Raw genomic sequence first — 18,781 nt, 5'->3', positions numbered from 1 at the left:
TTACTAGCGTGGTTTGGGTTTATTTGTCTGTGTGAACTTAAAGTGTTCTGAGTGGGAGAGATTACTGCTTGGGAGAAATTGCTGCTAAAATTTAACTATTAAGAGCCAGCGCCTTAGATTGGGAAACTGGAAATTCTTTGTTTACAGGCTGAGATTTGAATGAAGTGATTGTGATCAAGCTGATAGGAAAGTTGAGAGCGCAATTGAATAAGAGCGATTGAGTGGAATGATTGAATAACGGTTGGGAATGATTGAAAGAACAATTGTGTGAGAAACATAGAAACATAGAATATAGGTGCAGGAGTAGGCCATTCGGCCCTTCGAGCCTGCACCGCCATTCAATATGATCATGGCTGATCATCCAACTCAGTATCCTGTACCTGCCTTCTCTCCATACCCCCTGATCCCTTTAGCCACAAGGGCCACATCTAACTCCGTCTTAAATATAGCCAATGAACTGGCCTCAACTACCTTCTGTGGCAGAGAATTCCAGAGATTCACTCTCTGTGTGAAAAATGTTTTTCTCATCTCGGTCCTAAAATACGTCCCCCTTATCCTTAAACTGTGACCTCTTGTCCTGGACTTCCCCAACATTGGGAACAATCTTCCTGCATCTAGCCTGTCCAACCCCTTAAGAATTTTGTAAGTTTCTTTAAGATCCCCCCTCAATCTTCTAAATTCTAGTGAGTACAAGCCGAGCCTATCCAGTCTTTCTGCATATGAAAGTCCTGCCATCCCAGGAATCAGTCTGGTGAACCTTCTCTGTACTACCTCTACGGCAAGAATGTCTTTCCTCAGATTAGGAAACCAAAACTGTGTGCAAATTATCCCCGGGCAATACGCCAGGTATGGTCTCACCAAGACCCTGTACAACTGCAGTAGAACCTCCCTGCTCTTATACTCAAATCCTTTTGCTATGAATGCTAACATACCATTTGCTTTCTTCACTGCCTGCTGCACCTGCATGCCTACTTTGAAGAAGGGTTTCGGCCCGAAACGTCACCTATTTCTTTCGCTCCATAGATGCTGCTGCACCCGCTGAGTTTCTCCAGCATTTTTGTGTACCTCCTGCCTACTTTCAATGACTGGTGTACCATGACACCCAGGTCTCGTTGCATCTGCTATGATGCAACGCTAGAAGGTGTGAATCTGTTAGATGTTAGTCATTGTGTGGGAGCAATTGCAGTAGCCTTGGAGTCTGAAAGGAAGGAGTGAGTAATGAATAGGTGTGAGTGCTTTGAATCTTATCTGTATTGTGTCTATTGTGCAGGAGGATGGGGAATGTATCGGAGAAGGACCTATCAAATATTCCTGAAAGTTCGATAAGAATAATTTGAGAGAAAATTCCGCATGAAGCAGAGAGATTAAGTTATCGGGAAAATTAAATTGAGTTTTGAGGAACAACCATTGGACGATAGGTGGGCTAAAGTCTATAGTAGGAATAACCTACATAGAGACAATTGTTTGACGCTATGGAAACAGTGAAGAAGGGAACGAGCTTATTGAAATATGCAGAATGTTCTTCACTGATAGGAAAGTAAATAAAGAAGTCATTCTGCTTTCTACTTTAATAATGGCAGCGTTCAAGTTAGGGATTAGAATGGATAAAGAGAGAACTGGTCCTTCTCTACACATTCCGGAACAGGGAAAGGAAGATAGTGGAAAGCAGGAGCAGGAGCAGGATAGAACATCAGCTTTTAAAAGAGAAATGACTGAGATGGTTTTTAAAGAGGAAGGGCGGTTTAAAATCAAACTTATTAAATTTAGTAAGAGTGTCGCGGTTAGCGTGGATCTCGATGGGAGAGAAGCCCAATATAAACAAGGGTGGGCAGACATTTTTTGGTGCAGAATCACAGCATTCCTCTCAGCACTCTCATGTTCTTAGTTCGGAGAAACCATGCGCAGCTTGCGAACAGGGCGCCCGGGTGGAGTCAGTGGTATGTTCAACTCCACCCACTAAATTCAAATCCAAAGTAGGAAAATCAGGAAAGGACTCTCTAGCTCCGATGATTGCTTCACCAGCAGAGGATAGTGTTGGGGATCAAGGAGCTAGAAGGATGATTCCGCAGAAGTGGGTGCCAAAATTAATTGGGAAATCAAGTGGGGAAAGTGAAAGAATCCTTCCTAAAGTATAGAGATTCCAGTAGCATAACTAGCAGCTTTTCTGATGGTGAAACAGCAGGAGGCTATAAAGTGGCTGATCATGCCATCGATAACATTATAAGATCAGAGCAAATTCCCGATGATATGGATATGAAGCGGATTCCTCGTAGGCAACTCCCTAGCATGAAGCTGCCTACTCCGCCTTTAGAATTAGATCCCGCAGTATGTGCAAATTATCCCCGGGCCTCAGACGTCCACATTTCAATGCAACTTGATTCGACGGCAGCTAAATCCTTCCAGAGACCCGAACTAAGAATCCAGAAACGGGAAGTAACTCGAAGGAAGATAAGGAGGAGGAGGAATTTAAAGCATGGATAGACATGCCATTCCGAGAGCCGACTTTACCTCGGTTTGGTTGGAGTGGGTATAGAGCTGTTAGACCTGATCAATGTTACAACTGTGGGGAATCAGGACATTGGAGCCGATCTTGCCCTGTGAGAGAATACCGAGAAGGAAGGGGGCAAAGAAGAGGGCCACGGGGTCTAAGACGTCAGTGGATCCCTAGAGGTTACAGGGACACTTGGGACCCCGAAGGTAGAGGAAGAGGACACTGGCCTGAAGATTAGGGGGCAGGGACATGTGGCAGCCACATCCATTCCTGTAGCGCTGATCTGCCAGCTAATAAAAAGTATGAAATCTGAGAGCATCCACACATGACCCAAAATAAATAATAAAGTATAAGAACAAGAAAGAACACTACCCCTTCCAAATCCCAGGAAGACAGTCCCAAAGAATCTAATTGGGATTGAGAAACCTCACTAAAAGGAAGGACTATGAAAAGGGAAACATAGTAACTGGTGGCAGCGGGAATAAGAACTAAAGGGAACTAAACTGACATTAGGGAAAGAAGAAACAAACTTATTGTGCAGGAGGTACGGGAGTAGGGAAAGGAGCTATTGCACCATGTTTAAGAAGGAACTGCAGATGCTGGAAAATCGAAGGTACACAAAAAAGCTGGAGAAACTCAGCAGGTGCAGCAGCATCTATGGAGCGAAGGAAATAGGCAACGTTTCGGGCCGAAACCCTTCTTCAGACTGATCGGGGGTGGGGGGGGGGGGGGGGGGGGGGGCGGGGACAAGAAAGGAAAAAGGAGGAGGAGCCCGAAGGCTGGGGATGGGAGGAGACAGCAGGGGGACTGAGGAAGGGGAGGATATAAACCCACTGACTCCCATGGCTATCTGGACTACACTTCTTCCCACCCTGCTTCCTGTAAGGACTCCATCCCCTACTCCCAATTCCTCCGTCTACGCCGCATCTGCTCCACGGATGAGGCGTTCCACACCAGGACATCTGAAATGTCCTCATTATTCAGGGAACGGGGGTTCCCCTCCTCCACCATAGATGAGGCTCGCACCAGGGTCTCTTCCATACCCCGCAACACTGCTCTCTCTCCCCATCCCCCCACTCGCAACAAGGGCAGAGTCCCCCTAGTCCTCACCTTTCACCCCACCATACACAATACAACAAGTAATCCTCCGTCAGTTTCGCCACCTCCAACGTGACCCCACCACTCGCCACATCTTCCCATCTCCCCCCATATCTGCCTTCCGCAAAGACCGCTCCCTCCATAACTCCCTTGTCAATTCTTCCCTTCCCTCTCATACCACCCCCTCCCCGGGCACTTTCCCTTGCAACCGCAGGAGATGCAACACTTGTCCCTTTACCTCCCCCCTCGACTCCGTTCAAGGACCCAAGCAGTCGTTCCAGGTGCGACAGAGGTTTACCTGCATCTCCTTCAACCTCATCTATTGCATCCGCTGCTCTAGATGTCAGCAGATCTATATCGGTGAGACCAAGCGGAGGTTGGGCGATCGTTTCGCCGATCACCTCCGCTCGGTCCGCAATAACCAAGCTGACCTCCCGGTGGCTCAGCACTTCAACTCCCCCTCCCACTCCATCTCCGACCTCTCTGTCCTGGGTCTCCTCCATGGCCACAGCGAGCAACACCATAAATTGGAGGAACAGCACCTCATGTTCCGCTTGGGGAGTCTGCATCCTGGGGGCATGAACATCAAATTCTCCCAATTTCGTTAGTCCTTGCTGTCTTCTCCCCTTCCTCAGTCCCCCTGCTGTCTCTTCCCATCCCCCAGCCTTCGGGCTCCTCCTTTTTCCTTTCTTGTCCCCTCCCCGCCCCCCCCCCCACCCCCGTCAGTCTGAAGAAGGGTTTCGGCCCAAAACGTTGCCTATTTCCTTCGCTCCATAGATGCTGCTGAGTTTCTCCAGCTTTTTGGTGTACCTTTGAGCTATTGCACTAACTTGTTACTAAGTTGTTGTGCCTGCAGGACAGTATAATCTACAACACACTATTACTGGGGAGTGAGGTAAAGAGTATGTGGACCCTTGAGAACGGGCGGAAGACACAGCTCAGGTAAGGTAGCTCCCCTGAAACAGAGACCAACATCAAGGAAGAAATTATACTGTCCTGTCCCTTTAAGACATCTGGGAAGGCCAACAGATAGAGAAGGCTGCTCCTCAGTATCCCTACTCCTTAGAAACTAACATCAAGGAAGAAGAAGAAGAAGATACCTACCCTAGTGACCAACTTTAACATCATCTAGCTTTTGACACCAGTGAAGGAAAAAGAAAATAACACATTCCAACCTTTTCTAAAAGTCACAGACAACCTACTATTGGGGCAAGTTCTAATTTGAAGAATTGAATTTGAATTTAAAAATAGACACTCTGTGGTTTGGGGCAAAATACCTACTTTGTGCATAATTTACAGTTATTAGATATAAATTGATAATTTAGAATTTGGTCTCTAAATTGTATGGTGATGAATTGGAGGGACTTTAAAATTTGAGATTTGGAACTGACTTGTGAGATTTGACTTAGGAGTACTTAAAGTTTGATTACTAATTAGGTATTGTTACTAGTGTCTCTGCTTGCACGAGGCTAGGAGGGCTTGGCCAAGCAGATACAAGGATCGAACCCGCAGTGGTTAGGTATAGTAGTGGGAACTGTTATTGTGTTTTTCCAAAATAACGTTTAGATGCGCAAGTGCTTGATTCAGTATTTTATTGACTGAAATTAGACTGGGGGATGCTTAGAACAAGCTATTTACACTGCAACCAGGTCTGAAACCACACTGAGACTCCGGTAAGATTGCTTCCGTGACCTTATTGATTAGGCGATTGAGGATGACACAGGTCAGTATCCTTCCAGAGACGGACAACAAGGAGCTGCCTCGGTAGTTGCCACAGTCAGCTTTGTTACCTTTGTTTTTGAACAAGGAGACAACAATGGCATCCCTGAATTCATCGGTCATACTTTCTGTCTCCCAGATGCTGGACAAGATGTTGTGGAAGGCATCTAGTGTCTCAGGACCTGCTGCCTTGTAGAGTTCAATAGAGATTCCGTCCATGCCTGCTGCCTTGCCTGTGCTAGTTTAACTGATGGCCTTCTTGATGTCTTCCAAAGATGGGTGGAGGTCAAGGTTGTCAAGTGATGGCTTTTGTGGGATCTGGTCGAGAGCGACTGGGCCAACGGCAGAATATCTATTTAGAAGGTTGGCGAAGTGTTCTCTCCATCTGTCTGAGATACTGCTTTTATCCTTGAGCCGGGTTTTGCCGTCAGCTGCATGGAGGGGGGAAGGAGGTCAGCTTGGGTGGACCATACACAGCCTTGATCAAGCTGTAAAACTGCTTAGAGTTGTTTGTGTCTGTGTATCTTGAACTTCGTCAGCTTTACTCGCCCACCAATAAAGAACTACAGATTCTGGTTAATGCACAAAAGGACACAAAGTGCTGGAGTAACTCCGCGGGTGAGGCGGCATCTCTGGAGAACATGGATAGGTGACCTTTTGGGTCAAGTCCCTTTCTCAGACTGACCTGTCGCCTGCTGGTCTGTTAAATAATGAGGAATGGTTGCATTTACTATATACTATATTTACTCATAGGGGTATTGCATGAAAAGTGGATACCCAGAGGCAAATGTTTTGTGCAACACAGTAGCACCTGAGGTGTGGAGCACAGTGCTGCCTTGATGGGCAATGTTTGAATGGCGGACAAAGGACTGTATGCTACCTTTAGTTCTTATCTCTATAAAAGCAGGGGGGAATGGGACTTCATGCTCATTTGAAACCAGGACTCAAATGGAAAAGCAGGAGCAAGAGTGGCAAGCAATAATTTTACAATGAAACCTGTAAGTCGACGTATTTATAGAATGGCTTGAATGTGTAAGGGGGAAGTTGGAGGAGATGGTTTGTGTGGCATGGTGTTTGGATGAATGGAGTTATCTAAAATATTTGTCCATTGAGAAAGGGAGAAGATAGAGCTTGTGTGGCATGGTGTTTAAGAGGCTTTTAGATAGGTACAGTACATGGAGGTGCAAGGAATAGAATGGTATAGATCATGCACAGGCAGATGGAGGAGGAGCCATCTTGGTGAACGGCTGCTAGCCAGCAGCCGTCCGTTTTAAATCCGTTTTTTTTATAGTTTTTAGTGAGTCCTGTTTTTTGTTTGTAGGGGATATGGTCTTTTTAATGTGGGGGGTAGGTGTAAACTTAATTTCTAGGTCCCTACCTGGTCGGTGAGGCAGCTTCTTCTCCGGGCTGCCCGTCGATCCGTCCTCGTGGCCTACCTGCGGGCTTGGAGCGCCGTTTCCTGGCGGGAACCGCCCAGCACCTCGGCCTCGGCGGCGGCACAGCATTGGAGCGCTGGAGCGGAGCGGAGTGGAGCGGGCGATCCCTTGCCTGGGTCACCGCTGGAGCGACGCGCTGGAGCTCTGGCGAGCTGGACCGCCGAGAGCAACAACTCCGGGCTGCGGGTTTGCGGAGCGGAGAGGCGGCGCCGACTTCAACAACGGGAGCCTGGGAGCTCCAAACCGGCGCGGCCTTGTCGGCTTCGGCAGCCGCGGGCTCCAACCAAGAAGCGGCCGTTCCAAGTGGCCCAGCCGCCGATAGGACTCTCCCGACGCCGGGGCAAGACCACCCGGTGAGAACGGCCAGGGACATCGGGCCTCCGTAGAGGCAATTGCGGTGGCCTCAATAGGCCTGACTTTGGGGTGAACATGGGGTGGGGACTGGACATTGTGCCTTCCTCTACAGTGCTATCCACTGTGGGGGGATGATTTTTTTTGTCTATTTGTAGTCTTGTAGGTCTGTGTCCAAGATGGCTGCCGTGAAGAGAGAGTGGACGCTGGCACGATTTGGTTGCCGCTGCTCCCTCTTCACACTGTGTTTTTGATTTTCTGTTTTTGGATTGAATCCTGTTTTTAATTTGTGTCTCTGTGATGTCCTTATTGTTATATTCCGATTATATGTTATTCCGATATACTATGTAAGGTGTCCTTGAGATGTTTGAAAGGCGCCCATTAAATAAAATTTATTATTATTATTATTAGATAAGATCAGTTTAACTTGGCATCATATTTGGTGCAAACATTGTGGCTAAAGGGCCGTTCCCATTACTGTATTGTTCTATGTTCTATGATATAATGCTACAAGGGAAGTGAATAACAGAAAAGTATTCCAGTATTCCAAACTTAACCATCAGGAAATATAAATGGAATGCATGCACCAGGAGTCTTTAATCAACTGAAAGGTTCTGGGGAATGTACAATGTATATCAAAAGGTTACACATATGTATGTAAAAGCACGCAACATAAGAATTGATGTAGGAAGACAACATTGGTAAAGGGCCTGGCCCACTGTACGAGGTAATTCAAGAGTTCTCCCGAGTTTTCCCCTGATTCGAACTCGGAGAATGTCCGTAGCGGGTCCGTAGGAGTTCATGGATGTCTCGTAGCAGCTCGTACGAGTAAAAAGTAACAATTTTTTTCATCACGAGTATTTTTTTACTCATGGACATTTTTCACAGTATTGAAAAACGTCACGAGTTTACCGGATTTCCCGAATACCTACCGTTACTCGCACGAGCTGCTGCGGGACATTCACAAACTCCTATGGACATTATCCAAGTTTGAATCAGGAAAACTCGGGAGAACTCTTGATTTACCTTGTGCAGTGGGACAGGCCCTTAAGAATTACACAGGGAAATCACAAAACAAGTGCAGTATTAAATCTTGTTGGAATTTCTCTTGAGTTTTTTTTCCCGGGTACTCCAGTCAAATGTTCCCAGATACCCATCAAATGTTTCACTATTTTATCTGGAAATCTTGCCGGTAACTTTTCCCAAAATAACTGCAAAAATGCTTTGTTTTTAAATGATTTCTTAAAGCAGAAATGTCAAATAAATAAGAAAAGTGGATCATTTAATTGTTTAATTCTCCCTGGCTAAATATACAGTAGATTAGCAATTCCCCATCCACTTATCTACGTGGTTCATTATGAGGTAAATTAATTGATTTTTTATTTAGTTTGACAGCTTCAGATCGTTATTATTTATTTTTTGCTTTTTACTAAATGTTTTTTGTGTTTTGTTTGGAATAGGTTAATGAAGAGCAAGTCAAACAGATGGAGATTGAAAATAGCTTCATCACAACTTGGAAAGATACACAGGTAGAAGCCTGTCTCTGACGTATTTAGCTTTATTGTGTTTTGAGAGGTCTAAGATCAAATGGTCATATCAGAGATCTATTTTCATACTTCTAATATTTAAAGCCACACATGTTTTGTAAGCTTTGGTGTAATCTCTTCAAGGGGACATCAAAAACAAAATGGTCAGATACCTACATGCTTGCTTTTTTTTAATGAATCACTAGATATTGACACAATGCAGAGTTTCTGTAAAACAGAATGTTCCTAACAATTGCAGTTATGGTACAGTTATGGGTTTCCTGAGCTGGTATCTTATTCTTTGAATTGGTTTGTAACTTCAAGAGTTAAAAAAATAACTAGCATACTTAGAAGTATTGTCACCATACAAGGTTTTGAAATTTATCTTTCATGCACCCATTGATAAGATTTATTTCCTTCTCTCTTTGCTTCTCATTTCTTCTGTATCTCTTTTTTAGTCTCTTGTTGAATACCATTTGGAGGAACTACTGGTTGAATGTATACCACAGGCCATATTCAGAACACTAGGTACTTTGCAACAACTGACCCACAGCAAAGGCTCAGCATTGCCTGTAAGATGCAAGCACTGATGCCTTTGCTTGCTGTCTCCTCCTTGCCTTCCTCTTGATCACTGTTACCCTCTGATCTCTGATATCCTGCTATCTACCTCCCACCATCTCTCAGTGCCTCTCCATCCAACTTTACCTTCCCCCACTGCCCTTGCACTTGGCCTGAGCCCATTTATTCCATCAACGGTCTGGGCCCCCATCTCCTCTCTATTATTTTGATATTAACTTTCCCCAACTACCCCATCCCAAAGTCCTCTATGTTCTTCCTTCTTCCCTCGAACCCTGAGAATGGCCTCAGGCTAAGGTTTGTTGTCCACTGTGGATCAAAATCTTGGGTAGACTTTCATCTGGCCACCTGGTTGTTGCCCGAGCTGATTGGACCCTGGAAAGGTTGAAGTGATGGTTCCTGTGACTGGCATCGCTTCAGGGCTGCACCGCATAGGTCTGGAAATATGCAGCTGTCCACTGTTGATCACACGAGGCTGGCATTGCTGAGCGTAGAAGTTGCCATGACAAGATATTACCAGGTAAACAAAGGAAACGGCTTAAGGATATTCTCTGAACTTTTTGGAAATACTGGAGCATTCCCACTGACTTGTAGGAATCCCTGGCCTACGAATGAATAAACTGAAGAAGGAGCATTCAGAAGAGCATTGAGAAGCTCACAGTTATTTATAAGGAGCAGACAAAAGCCCAGTGTTAATCTGTGGAAAAAGCACATCACCTCTCAAACCCTCTACCCATGCCTCTCTCAATACCCCCCCATCTTATCTGTAGCAGAATCTGTAGATACCACTTTGTTTTCAATACTCACGGAACTGGAAATGGAAGCAAATCTACCTCAAAATCCTGAGAAAATGCTTAAGAAGAAGACCAAGTTAAGATGTACGATGAAATAGTCATCAATCGGTGTCATCCAGGATAGAGCTGCCCAGATAATTGATTCTATCTGCCACTGTACTGAATAGTTCTTTGTACTTATTCCCCTTCTACTATCTTATGGATGTGCTCTGTACCATGTGTAAGCTGCACTTGGTAGTTCACCCCGTGTACTTCGAGGCAGCACTCGGCCCATAATCTCTAACAAAGAAGAACAAGAGAAACATGTCATGGAGGCACCATCATATGCAATTCGTTTCTTCAGACCACATATTATCACATAATTATATGTGATTATAATTATATGTGACATAATTATATACGTCTGAAGAAGGGTCTTGACCCGAAACGTTGCCTATTTCCTTTGCTCCTTAGATGCAGCCTCATCCGCTGAGTGTCTCCAGCTTTTTTGTCTACCTTCGATTTTCCAGCATCTGCAGTTCCCTCTTAAACATCATATGCAATTCAGTACCTAGTTTCACGTCGTCTATGACTTGCTCATGTACAATTGTAGCTTCATCTTCAAGATCCGTGAACACTGCCAAATACCAAACAGAAAACCGCATCACCACAAATGCTATCGGAATTCCAAAAAGTAGTCAATAACCAGCTATTATGACCACTGAGGATGGATAATATGTGGTCTTGCCGATGTAACACACGTTCCAACAACAAAAATTGGTTTAACAAAAAATCATGAGCATTCATTGCTTGCATTTGCAATAGGTAATTGCTACAAAATTAAAGTGTATACATTTAATTCATCTATATAGGTAAAACGTTTCTATTCATCCATAAAAGCACATTTCTAATTCCTTATAACAACTTTGTAATTAATTGCTAAACTTTAATTTAATTAGAAAATAGATTTTTGGTGTAATTATGTGATTCTTTACAAAAGAGTCGTACTAATTACATAAGCAATCTCTGACTGAATGATTGGCCTTTGATCTGGAATTTTATTTGAATGTGTGTTTGCATAATGGATTATGTTTTACTCTGGGGAAGATTTTAGTGCTTTTATTTTTTGGGGAAAGCATTATTTCAAACCTGGAATTGTTCCTCTCAGTTGCATCTCACAGTAGTTCTTTTCCACTGGACATAACCATCTATTTTTATTCAGTGAGTTATGATATTTGCTACTGTTGCTCAATTTGGAAAAGAGGTCCAGCAATTATGACTGTGGCTGCTAATGCGCCTATTTTGAATCTCAGTGTCATGAATTGGAATAGTGTTGCTAACCCTTTACTGACCTTATCTGAAAACATAAGAGTAATGAGGGGAAACCTGATGAAAGTATATAAAATTATGAGAAGTGTCAATAGTGTAGAGAGTGAGAACCTTTTTCCCTGGGTGGAAATGTCCAAGATCAGAGGGCATAGCTTTAAGGTGAAAGTGTAAAGTTTAAAGATGTGTGGGGCAATTCTTTTTTAACGCAAAGTGTGATAGGGGCCAGGAATACGTGGAAATGGGTGGTGGTGAAGACATATTGGAGTTTAGTTTATCTTGACATCGTGTTCAGCACAGACATTGTGTAGGGTACTATTTCATGTTCTAATGAGATCATGTTTCATTACAATGTTCCAATCTGAACTAATCTCCTCTGCCTGCACATGATCCATTTCCCTTCATTCACTACATATCCATGTGCCTATCCAAAAAACTCTTAAATATCACAATCGTACCACCTCCAACGCCATCACTGGCAGTGGGTTCCTTGCACCAATGGTATATAAAGAAAACTTTCTTCTCATCTTTTCTAAACTTTGCCCCTCTCATCTTAAAGCTTAACCCTCTTATTTTTGACATTATATTCTGTGGTGCATATAACAATAAACTCGATTTGACTTTTGATCTCTCTCCTCTGAGATGCTTTTTAAATCCTACATCTTTAACCAGACTTTTATTTATTGCGCTGATACCTCCTCATGTGGCACAGCACAGAGATTTATTTAATAATACTCCTGTGAGTTTTAGCTAAGTTAAATACAGCACAGCACGTGGTTCCTTTGGTCAGATAGCAGAAGGCACAGCTTGAGTCAGTATTTTGTATATGATGCTTTTGGTGGTTCCCCCATTTTGTTCCATTTGTTTTACTAAGACAAAACTTAGAACAGAAAAAGACAACTCTTGAAATATTTTACCTCTTGCAGATCCCAAAAGTAAAACTGTCAGTATAGGTTTTTGTTACTACTGAGATTGTAAAGTGTTCTGGAAATTGTTTTCTTTAGATTGCACAAACTGGGGATCTCATCCTTGAAGTATACCTGGAGAAGAAGGAGACTGACTGTTGCTTCATTATTAGGGTAGGCATTTGCTTCAAGTATGAAATACTCAGTGTATTGCATCCTTATTCCCAGTACTTTGAAATGTTTCTACCTTTAATGAAGTTAATTAACTTCAATTTAAAACCAACCAAATAGAACTATTTTTATACACCCACAACTGGTCCCAAACTAGAGTTTGTATTTCATAGATGTATTTCAGGAGCACATTAAAGTTAAGTGGAATGAGTGTGTTCACTGCAACACCAGCTGATTTTTTGTGCGTCTATTCCCGATCTATTCCTCTCATGTAAATAACCTGCGCAGTAATAATCATTGTTGTATTGCACCCTACCCGTTTGGAGCAGATTTGCCCCTTCATCACACATGCTCTCATATGCATAGTCTCTAGTTAAATCTGCAGAGGAACTAACTCACTGTGTTAGAAGTGAAGATGATTAATAGCTTAAATTGAAAGAGCGAAATTAACTATCAGATCAGCCGAAGTTGCTTTATTTTTGAGGGGGAAAATGCTTCAATTTTCCCAAAATGCATACCCATTTAACAATTACATAATCGGCATTCACTTTGAATTTTTGTTTCCATTGTTCCAGTGTGGACGATGGTATTGAGAGATTAAACAACCAATGGTCACTTCAGTAATTTGTTCTACTTGTTTTCTACACCATTTGCATTGATATTTTGGTCCCTTTGATTTACACCAAGGTCTGGCAGATCTGTTCAACCCAGTGCATGCAGTCAGAAATATCACAAATTGAGCCGCAGGCAATAAGCTGCTGCGAAATAAAACTTTTCACAGGCAAATGTAGCAGCCATTTTACAAAAAAACAAATGCACAAAGGTATAGGACAGGAAATGTATGCTTCAATTGTGATGGAATATTTGCTTTAACTTGAGATAATGCTATGGCTTTTATTTCAGCACCTTCTGTCATCTATATCTGTCATAAGAATACTTGTTTTGTGAAATGGATTTTACTGAATCATCTCACTCTTAATTGAAAATAGTCCTAGATCAGAATTCCATTTGAATTACAAAAGTTTTGGAAGTTCAGACATAATTACATATTTATCAAATTTTGTTTTGGAATAATTTATACCTAGCATGTCAGCTACTTTTAACAGCTTTGAGTGCTTTGAAATAAAGGCCTGGTTTACTTTGTGGTTTACAGGTATCTCCGACAATGACGGCTGGAGAGCTGACTCACTCTGTCTTAGAAATAAAGAGCATCGTTATTGAGGAGAAGATTGTTTGGGCCGCGTTTGAAGTGATAGAGAATGGAGACCTTGGTAGGATATTAACAGTTGCAGATTGTAATTCAAAACACAATGTTCTTTCAAAACACAATGAAGACTCTTTTGTCCCCTCTTGTCAATCTCAATCGACATGTAGTAGTCACCCTTAAAAATCGTCTCCTGATAATAAGGGCCGACACCCACATTAACCATAAGACTTAACTTAACATGATCCAAATGCCAAAGAGCTACACTCTTAGCCCAAAGTATCCCACAGTCAAGCATCAGGTGGTCCTCTAATGACGCACAAAAGATGCCCCACCTTTGACAGCCAACAATGATGCCCTCAAGTTTGCTAACTATCAAATATGAGCAGAGACATTTAAAAGCTGATACAAAATGAAGCAGGTATTTTTTTATTAAGTCACAGCTCATTTTTGAACTAAATTGATTCTGGTTAAAACTACTTAAAACACACAAAACATTGCAAATAATGAACAAACCAGAAAAAATATGAAATAAAGGAATTTGGAAACAAGGAACTGCAGATGCTGGTTTACAAAAGAAGACCCAGATTTCTGGAGTAGCTCAGCGGGTCAGGCAACATCTTAAGAGTTCATGAATAGGCGATGTTGCTGGTTGGGAAGGGTCCAAACCCAAAATGTCACCTATCCATGAACCTCTGAGGCACTGATCTACTCCAGCACACTGTCTTCCCAAAAAATGAACTTGTTTTCCACTTTGCTTCCTCCTTCGCAGTGCTCCATTCAACTTAAGATCAATTGGGTCATGCATCCTGCAACAGGCCTTACCTTACAAATCTCCCAAGAACTGATTCCTCAGAGTTAAAACTGAGCACTCTCTGCTGCTGGATTACATGGATGCCAGAGGTTTCCAGCAAAATCAAGATTCTGTTTCCATTCCCATCGTTCATCTAACTGACCATCAGCCACTGCCTATATCTTTGGGTCACTCGAAAAGAACATTCAAGCTTGGGCTGAACAGCTGCCCAGAGAAACTGTCAGACACTAACCACTTACAGTATTGTCATTGCTGAGTCCCCTACCATCAGTTTCCAAGGAGTGGTGACCATTGACCAGAAATGCAAAAGGACCAACCACATAAATACTGTGGCTTAAAGAGCAGGTCAGAGGCCAGGTATTTCACAGCGGTGCCTCATCTCCTGATACCCCATTAGCTTTACAAGGCATGTCAGGAAAGAGAAGGAATACTCCCCACTTGCCCTGATGTGAGCAGGATTGACTACATTTAAGAAGCTCATCACAATCAAGGACAAAGCAAATGCCTTGATTGGAGTCTGAAGCATTCATTCCTTCTACCATTGGCAGAGAATGGTGTTGTGACTTGCAAAAATAGTTTGGTAGTTTGCTTCATCTCTATGGCAATCACGTGAAATAACTTAAGGGCCTGTCCCACTTAGGCGTCATTTGCATGTCATTTGCGCGACAGCCTAAAAATTGGTTGGCGCGTCATGACACCCGCATTGCGCGTGGTGAGGCACGGTGGCTTATGCAGTGACGCACGGTAATGTACGGCGTCCCAGGATTTTAGAATGCTCAAAATCCTTGCGTGCCACTGCGTGAGGTATCCCTTGCGCATGCTGATGTACTGATGGCGTACGCTGGCATACTGATGGAGTATGTGTAGCGCATGGTGACGCATGGTTACACACGGTGACGCATAGACATTGCCTGTGCTAATTTATTACATGTCACCGCGCGTCAACGTCTGTAACCATTCGCTGTATGCCGTTGTCTCGCCATTTGCACCTCATTTGAGCACCACATCACATGACCACCCGGGTATAAAGCGCGCGTAGCTTTGAAAATTTTTCACTGGGAAAATCTTGCCACGGAGATTGGACTAAGTACGAACGACATTGCAAATGGCTCCCAAAAGAAGCAGGGCCCTCAAGAGCACTTGGCGTGCGACTGACGTACTGCTAGACGATGTTCGCGCGACAGTCACTACCGGCCTGTCGTGTAAATGACGAGCAAATTACGCCTGTGGGACAAACCCTTTAATGTGAAGATGCAAAAAAAATTGCCCATTATTTTACATTCAGTGTTGCAGATAAGAACGTTTCATGGTCTTGTCAGTAGACCGATACTGTTGACAATAATGTCCTTTTAATTTCAAAGTGATTACTGCCTGAAACATGCATTAGAACAGATTTTCTGAAGACTGGTTCCTGTTTAATGCCTGTTAAATCCATGTAATATTCTAACTCCTAAATACTCCTTCATAGTGAAATATTGCAGCATGTGCCAACTACAAAGTGCACTACAATTACTCAACTAGAACTGTTGGTTGCTCTACATTAAGTGAGAAATCTTCAGATTAAGTTATTTCACTCCAACAGCATCTTTCATGCCTTCCTACCCAACAGCATTGTTTTGGAGCATCTTGACCAGTGGATCAAGAAAGTGGTTGACCATCTTATTCAAGAGGCATTCGATGGATGGGCAATAAATCCCATCAATGCTAATGACGCCTGTGCTCTGACAAATGAGCAAAATAAAATGTTCATCTTTAGCTGAAGTTTAAAGGTTGTTTATTCTACCTGGCTGATGTTTTGAGCAGGTTCACAGTTTGAACCAGATTCTATCCTTGCCGAGGATCTACGTAGAGATGCTTACTTGCCAGAGTAATAAAATAATGGTCTGCCCTACTTTCCTTTCATAGTTGTAGTTAATTGATTGATTATACCTTTAATAATCCTTTACAGGAAATTACAGTGCCACGACAGCTTCAAGACAGACATAACACCACACATTTCCTCAAATAGCTTCCATACTTAACAAGTTAAAATACAAGTTAAAATACAAGTTAAAATACAATTAATTTAAAAAAAAGTGCAGTTATTTATGCGCATTATATAACCTTATAGCAGCTGGTAAACAGGACTTCCTATGTCTCTCAGTTTTGCACATTGGTGCAATCAGCCTCTGACTGAAGATGCTGCTCTTGATCACCTTCAGGGCATGGAGTGGGTGAGTGGGGTTGGTCATTATTGAACCCAGTTTGTTCAGAGTTCTGGCCTCTGCCACCTGCTGGACCGTTCGTTGCTCAGCCCCGACCACTGAGCCGGCCTTCCTGATTAGCTTGTCCAGTCTGTTTTTGTCCGCTATGCGGGCGCCATCTCCCCAACAGGCCACAGCAAAAAACAGAGCACTGGCCACCACTGAATGGTAGACACTGCACAGTAGAGGTTGGCAGATGTTAAATGACCTCAGCCTCCTTAAAAAATACAGTCGGCTTTGTCCCTTCCTGTACACCGCCTCCATATGACACTTCCAGTTCAGCTCACTGTCAAGCTGCACCCGCTCTTCAGAGTGGTCCTCTTGCCTCCTGTACAACTCGGCCAACATTTTAAACCAAGGCGATGTTAAGAAATATGCTCTAGATGTTTATAATCAAACTATTAAAATGGTTATTAATGTTATATTAATATTGCTTCCTTTTGCTGCCAAGAAACAATATCAGTGATAAGAATTTTGAGGTTTACGATTGGAGCTGGAGGGATTTGAATAAGCTATCAATTAAACTGATGCATCGCAAATTAATTTCTAAGGGGTTAAGTACATTTTGCATTTTCCTGAAGGATTTGCGAGAATAAATTGTCACATCAAACTGACGACTAATACTATGCACTAGTTAAATTGTTTATTTGTATTTATATATGTCCTTAATTTGGCTCACTGTTAATTTATTGCTCTTGTTATTTCATGTTAGAAGTTATGGAAGGAATAAATAACATTTTCAAATATTTATTGTCTACTATTTAATATAATTATTGTGCCTTTTCCCCTCCACAGAGAGACTGTTGCACTATCAAGAGCATGTGCTGGAACAGGTTCTTCAGTGGAGCATACTGCCGGAGCCGGAATCTGCCTACTTGATCATAAAGCAATTTCAAACAGCAAATGCAATCAAAAACTACCTAGGTATAAATGTCAACTTTGACATGTTTTTAATGAAACCAGATCATTGCACCCATATAGCTGTAACAGCATATCATTTCTGCTTGTCTGTTGTTAGTAAACCAAGACACATTGGTCAATTTTATATTGGAATCTAGCAATATCCTAATTAAATAGGCGCATAATTTTACGACAAGGAAGATTGACATTTTTCACATAGGCTTTCCTAGTCTGCATCTTTCCAATAGCTGTGTGGCCTGCTCTAACGTAGTTTGCTCAACTTTGATTACTCTGGAGAGGCTTTACTGTCCTTTTGTGAGTTATATTGGTGTTGAGTTTAGAGTTCTGGTACTTTACAGCATTAACAATTGCCTGCGAGGGTTCGGCATTCGACTGGAAGATTGGAGGCAGTCCTTAGGTTTGTGGTCAGGTTATGATGGCGTCTGGTGTTTGCAAATCATCTTGATGTATCCTGCAGGCAATAGGCACAAAGCTACTGGAGAAACAGGGGCTTGGTATAGAGTCCAGTAGCAGGACAGTTGACCAAAAGAGCTGTCCTTGGGGAATGACATTTGCTTTAACTTATGATAGGCATATGACAGGCAGTACTTGAAAATCTTGATTGGACTGTAAAGTACGGGCACTCGGTTGCCTTTTGTGCAGTGCACAATTTTTCTTTTCATTGATTGTGATTTTCACAATAATAAACCCAAATAAGTTTGATGAATGTTCTCAATGCTAAGTTTATGCCTAGATCACATGATAAGCGATATCTCTTACTGTGCAATTACCATTGAGGATGGGGAACAATTCTGATTCAATTAATAATGTGGAAAGCAAGTTGGGAGCAGCAGGACCTATACCAACAATGAGGTGCCAAGCTGGTGTAGTTGCAATGCAAGACTGCGTACATAGGTCTGAGTGCTGCAATTCTATCGTGTCCTGGTGAATGGCGGGGGACAGTTAACCAACTGGTAGAGGAAGAACATGCCCATCTTTATTGATAGGAAGGCCTCCTGCATGAGAGCTACAGTCATAACTTGAGTTTAGTTTATAGATACAGCGCAGAAACAGGCCCTTCGGCCCACCGGGTCCGCGCCGACCAACAAACCCCGCACACCAACACTATCCTACACCCACCAGGGACAATTTTTACATTTACCCAGCCAATTAACCTACAAACCTGTACGTCTTTGGAGTGTGGAAGGAACCCGAAGATCTCGGTGAAAATGTAATTCTTACTTGCAG

General features: G+C 42.8%; 1 protein-coding gene across 1 annotated transcript in view; it reads left to right on the top strand.

The window, feature by feature from the left end:
- arap2 (ArfGAP with RhoGAP domain, ankyrin repeat and PH domain 2) overlaps positions 1-18,781 on the top strand; it is a 343,820-nt gene that overhangs the window by 290,443 nt on the left and 34,596 nt on the right. Inside the window, exons 23-26 of the mRNA XM_033033190.1 lie at positions 8,556-8,624; positions 12,301-12,375; positions 13,526-13,643; positions 17,429-17,557. Of these exons, the coding sequence (XP_032889081.1) occupies positions 8,556-8,624; positions 12,301-12,375; positions 13,526-13,643; positions 17,429-17,557 (391 nt within the window). The remainder of the gene's footprint in view (positions 1-8,555; positions 8,625-12,300; positions 12,376-13,525; positions 13,644-17,428; positions 17,558-18,781) is intronic.

This window comes from Amblyraja radiata, chromosome 1 (genome assembly GCF_010909765.2).
Source record: "Amblyraja radiata isolate CabotCenter1 chromosome 1, sAmbRad1.1.pri, whole genome shotgun sequence".
Taxonomy (NCBI): Eukaryota; Metazoa; Chordata; class Chondrichthyes; order Rajiformes; family Rajidae; genus Amblyraja; species Amblyraja radiata.
The sequence above is the reverse complement of the archived record's forward strand: the minus strand, read 5'-3'. Positions and strand labels throughout refer to the sequence as shown.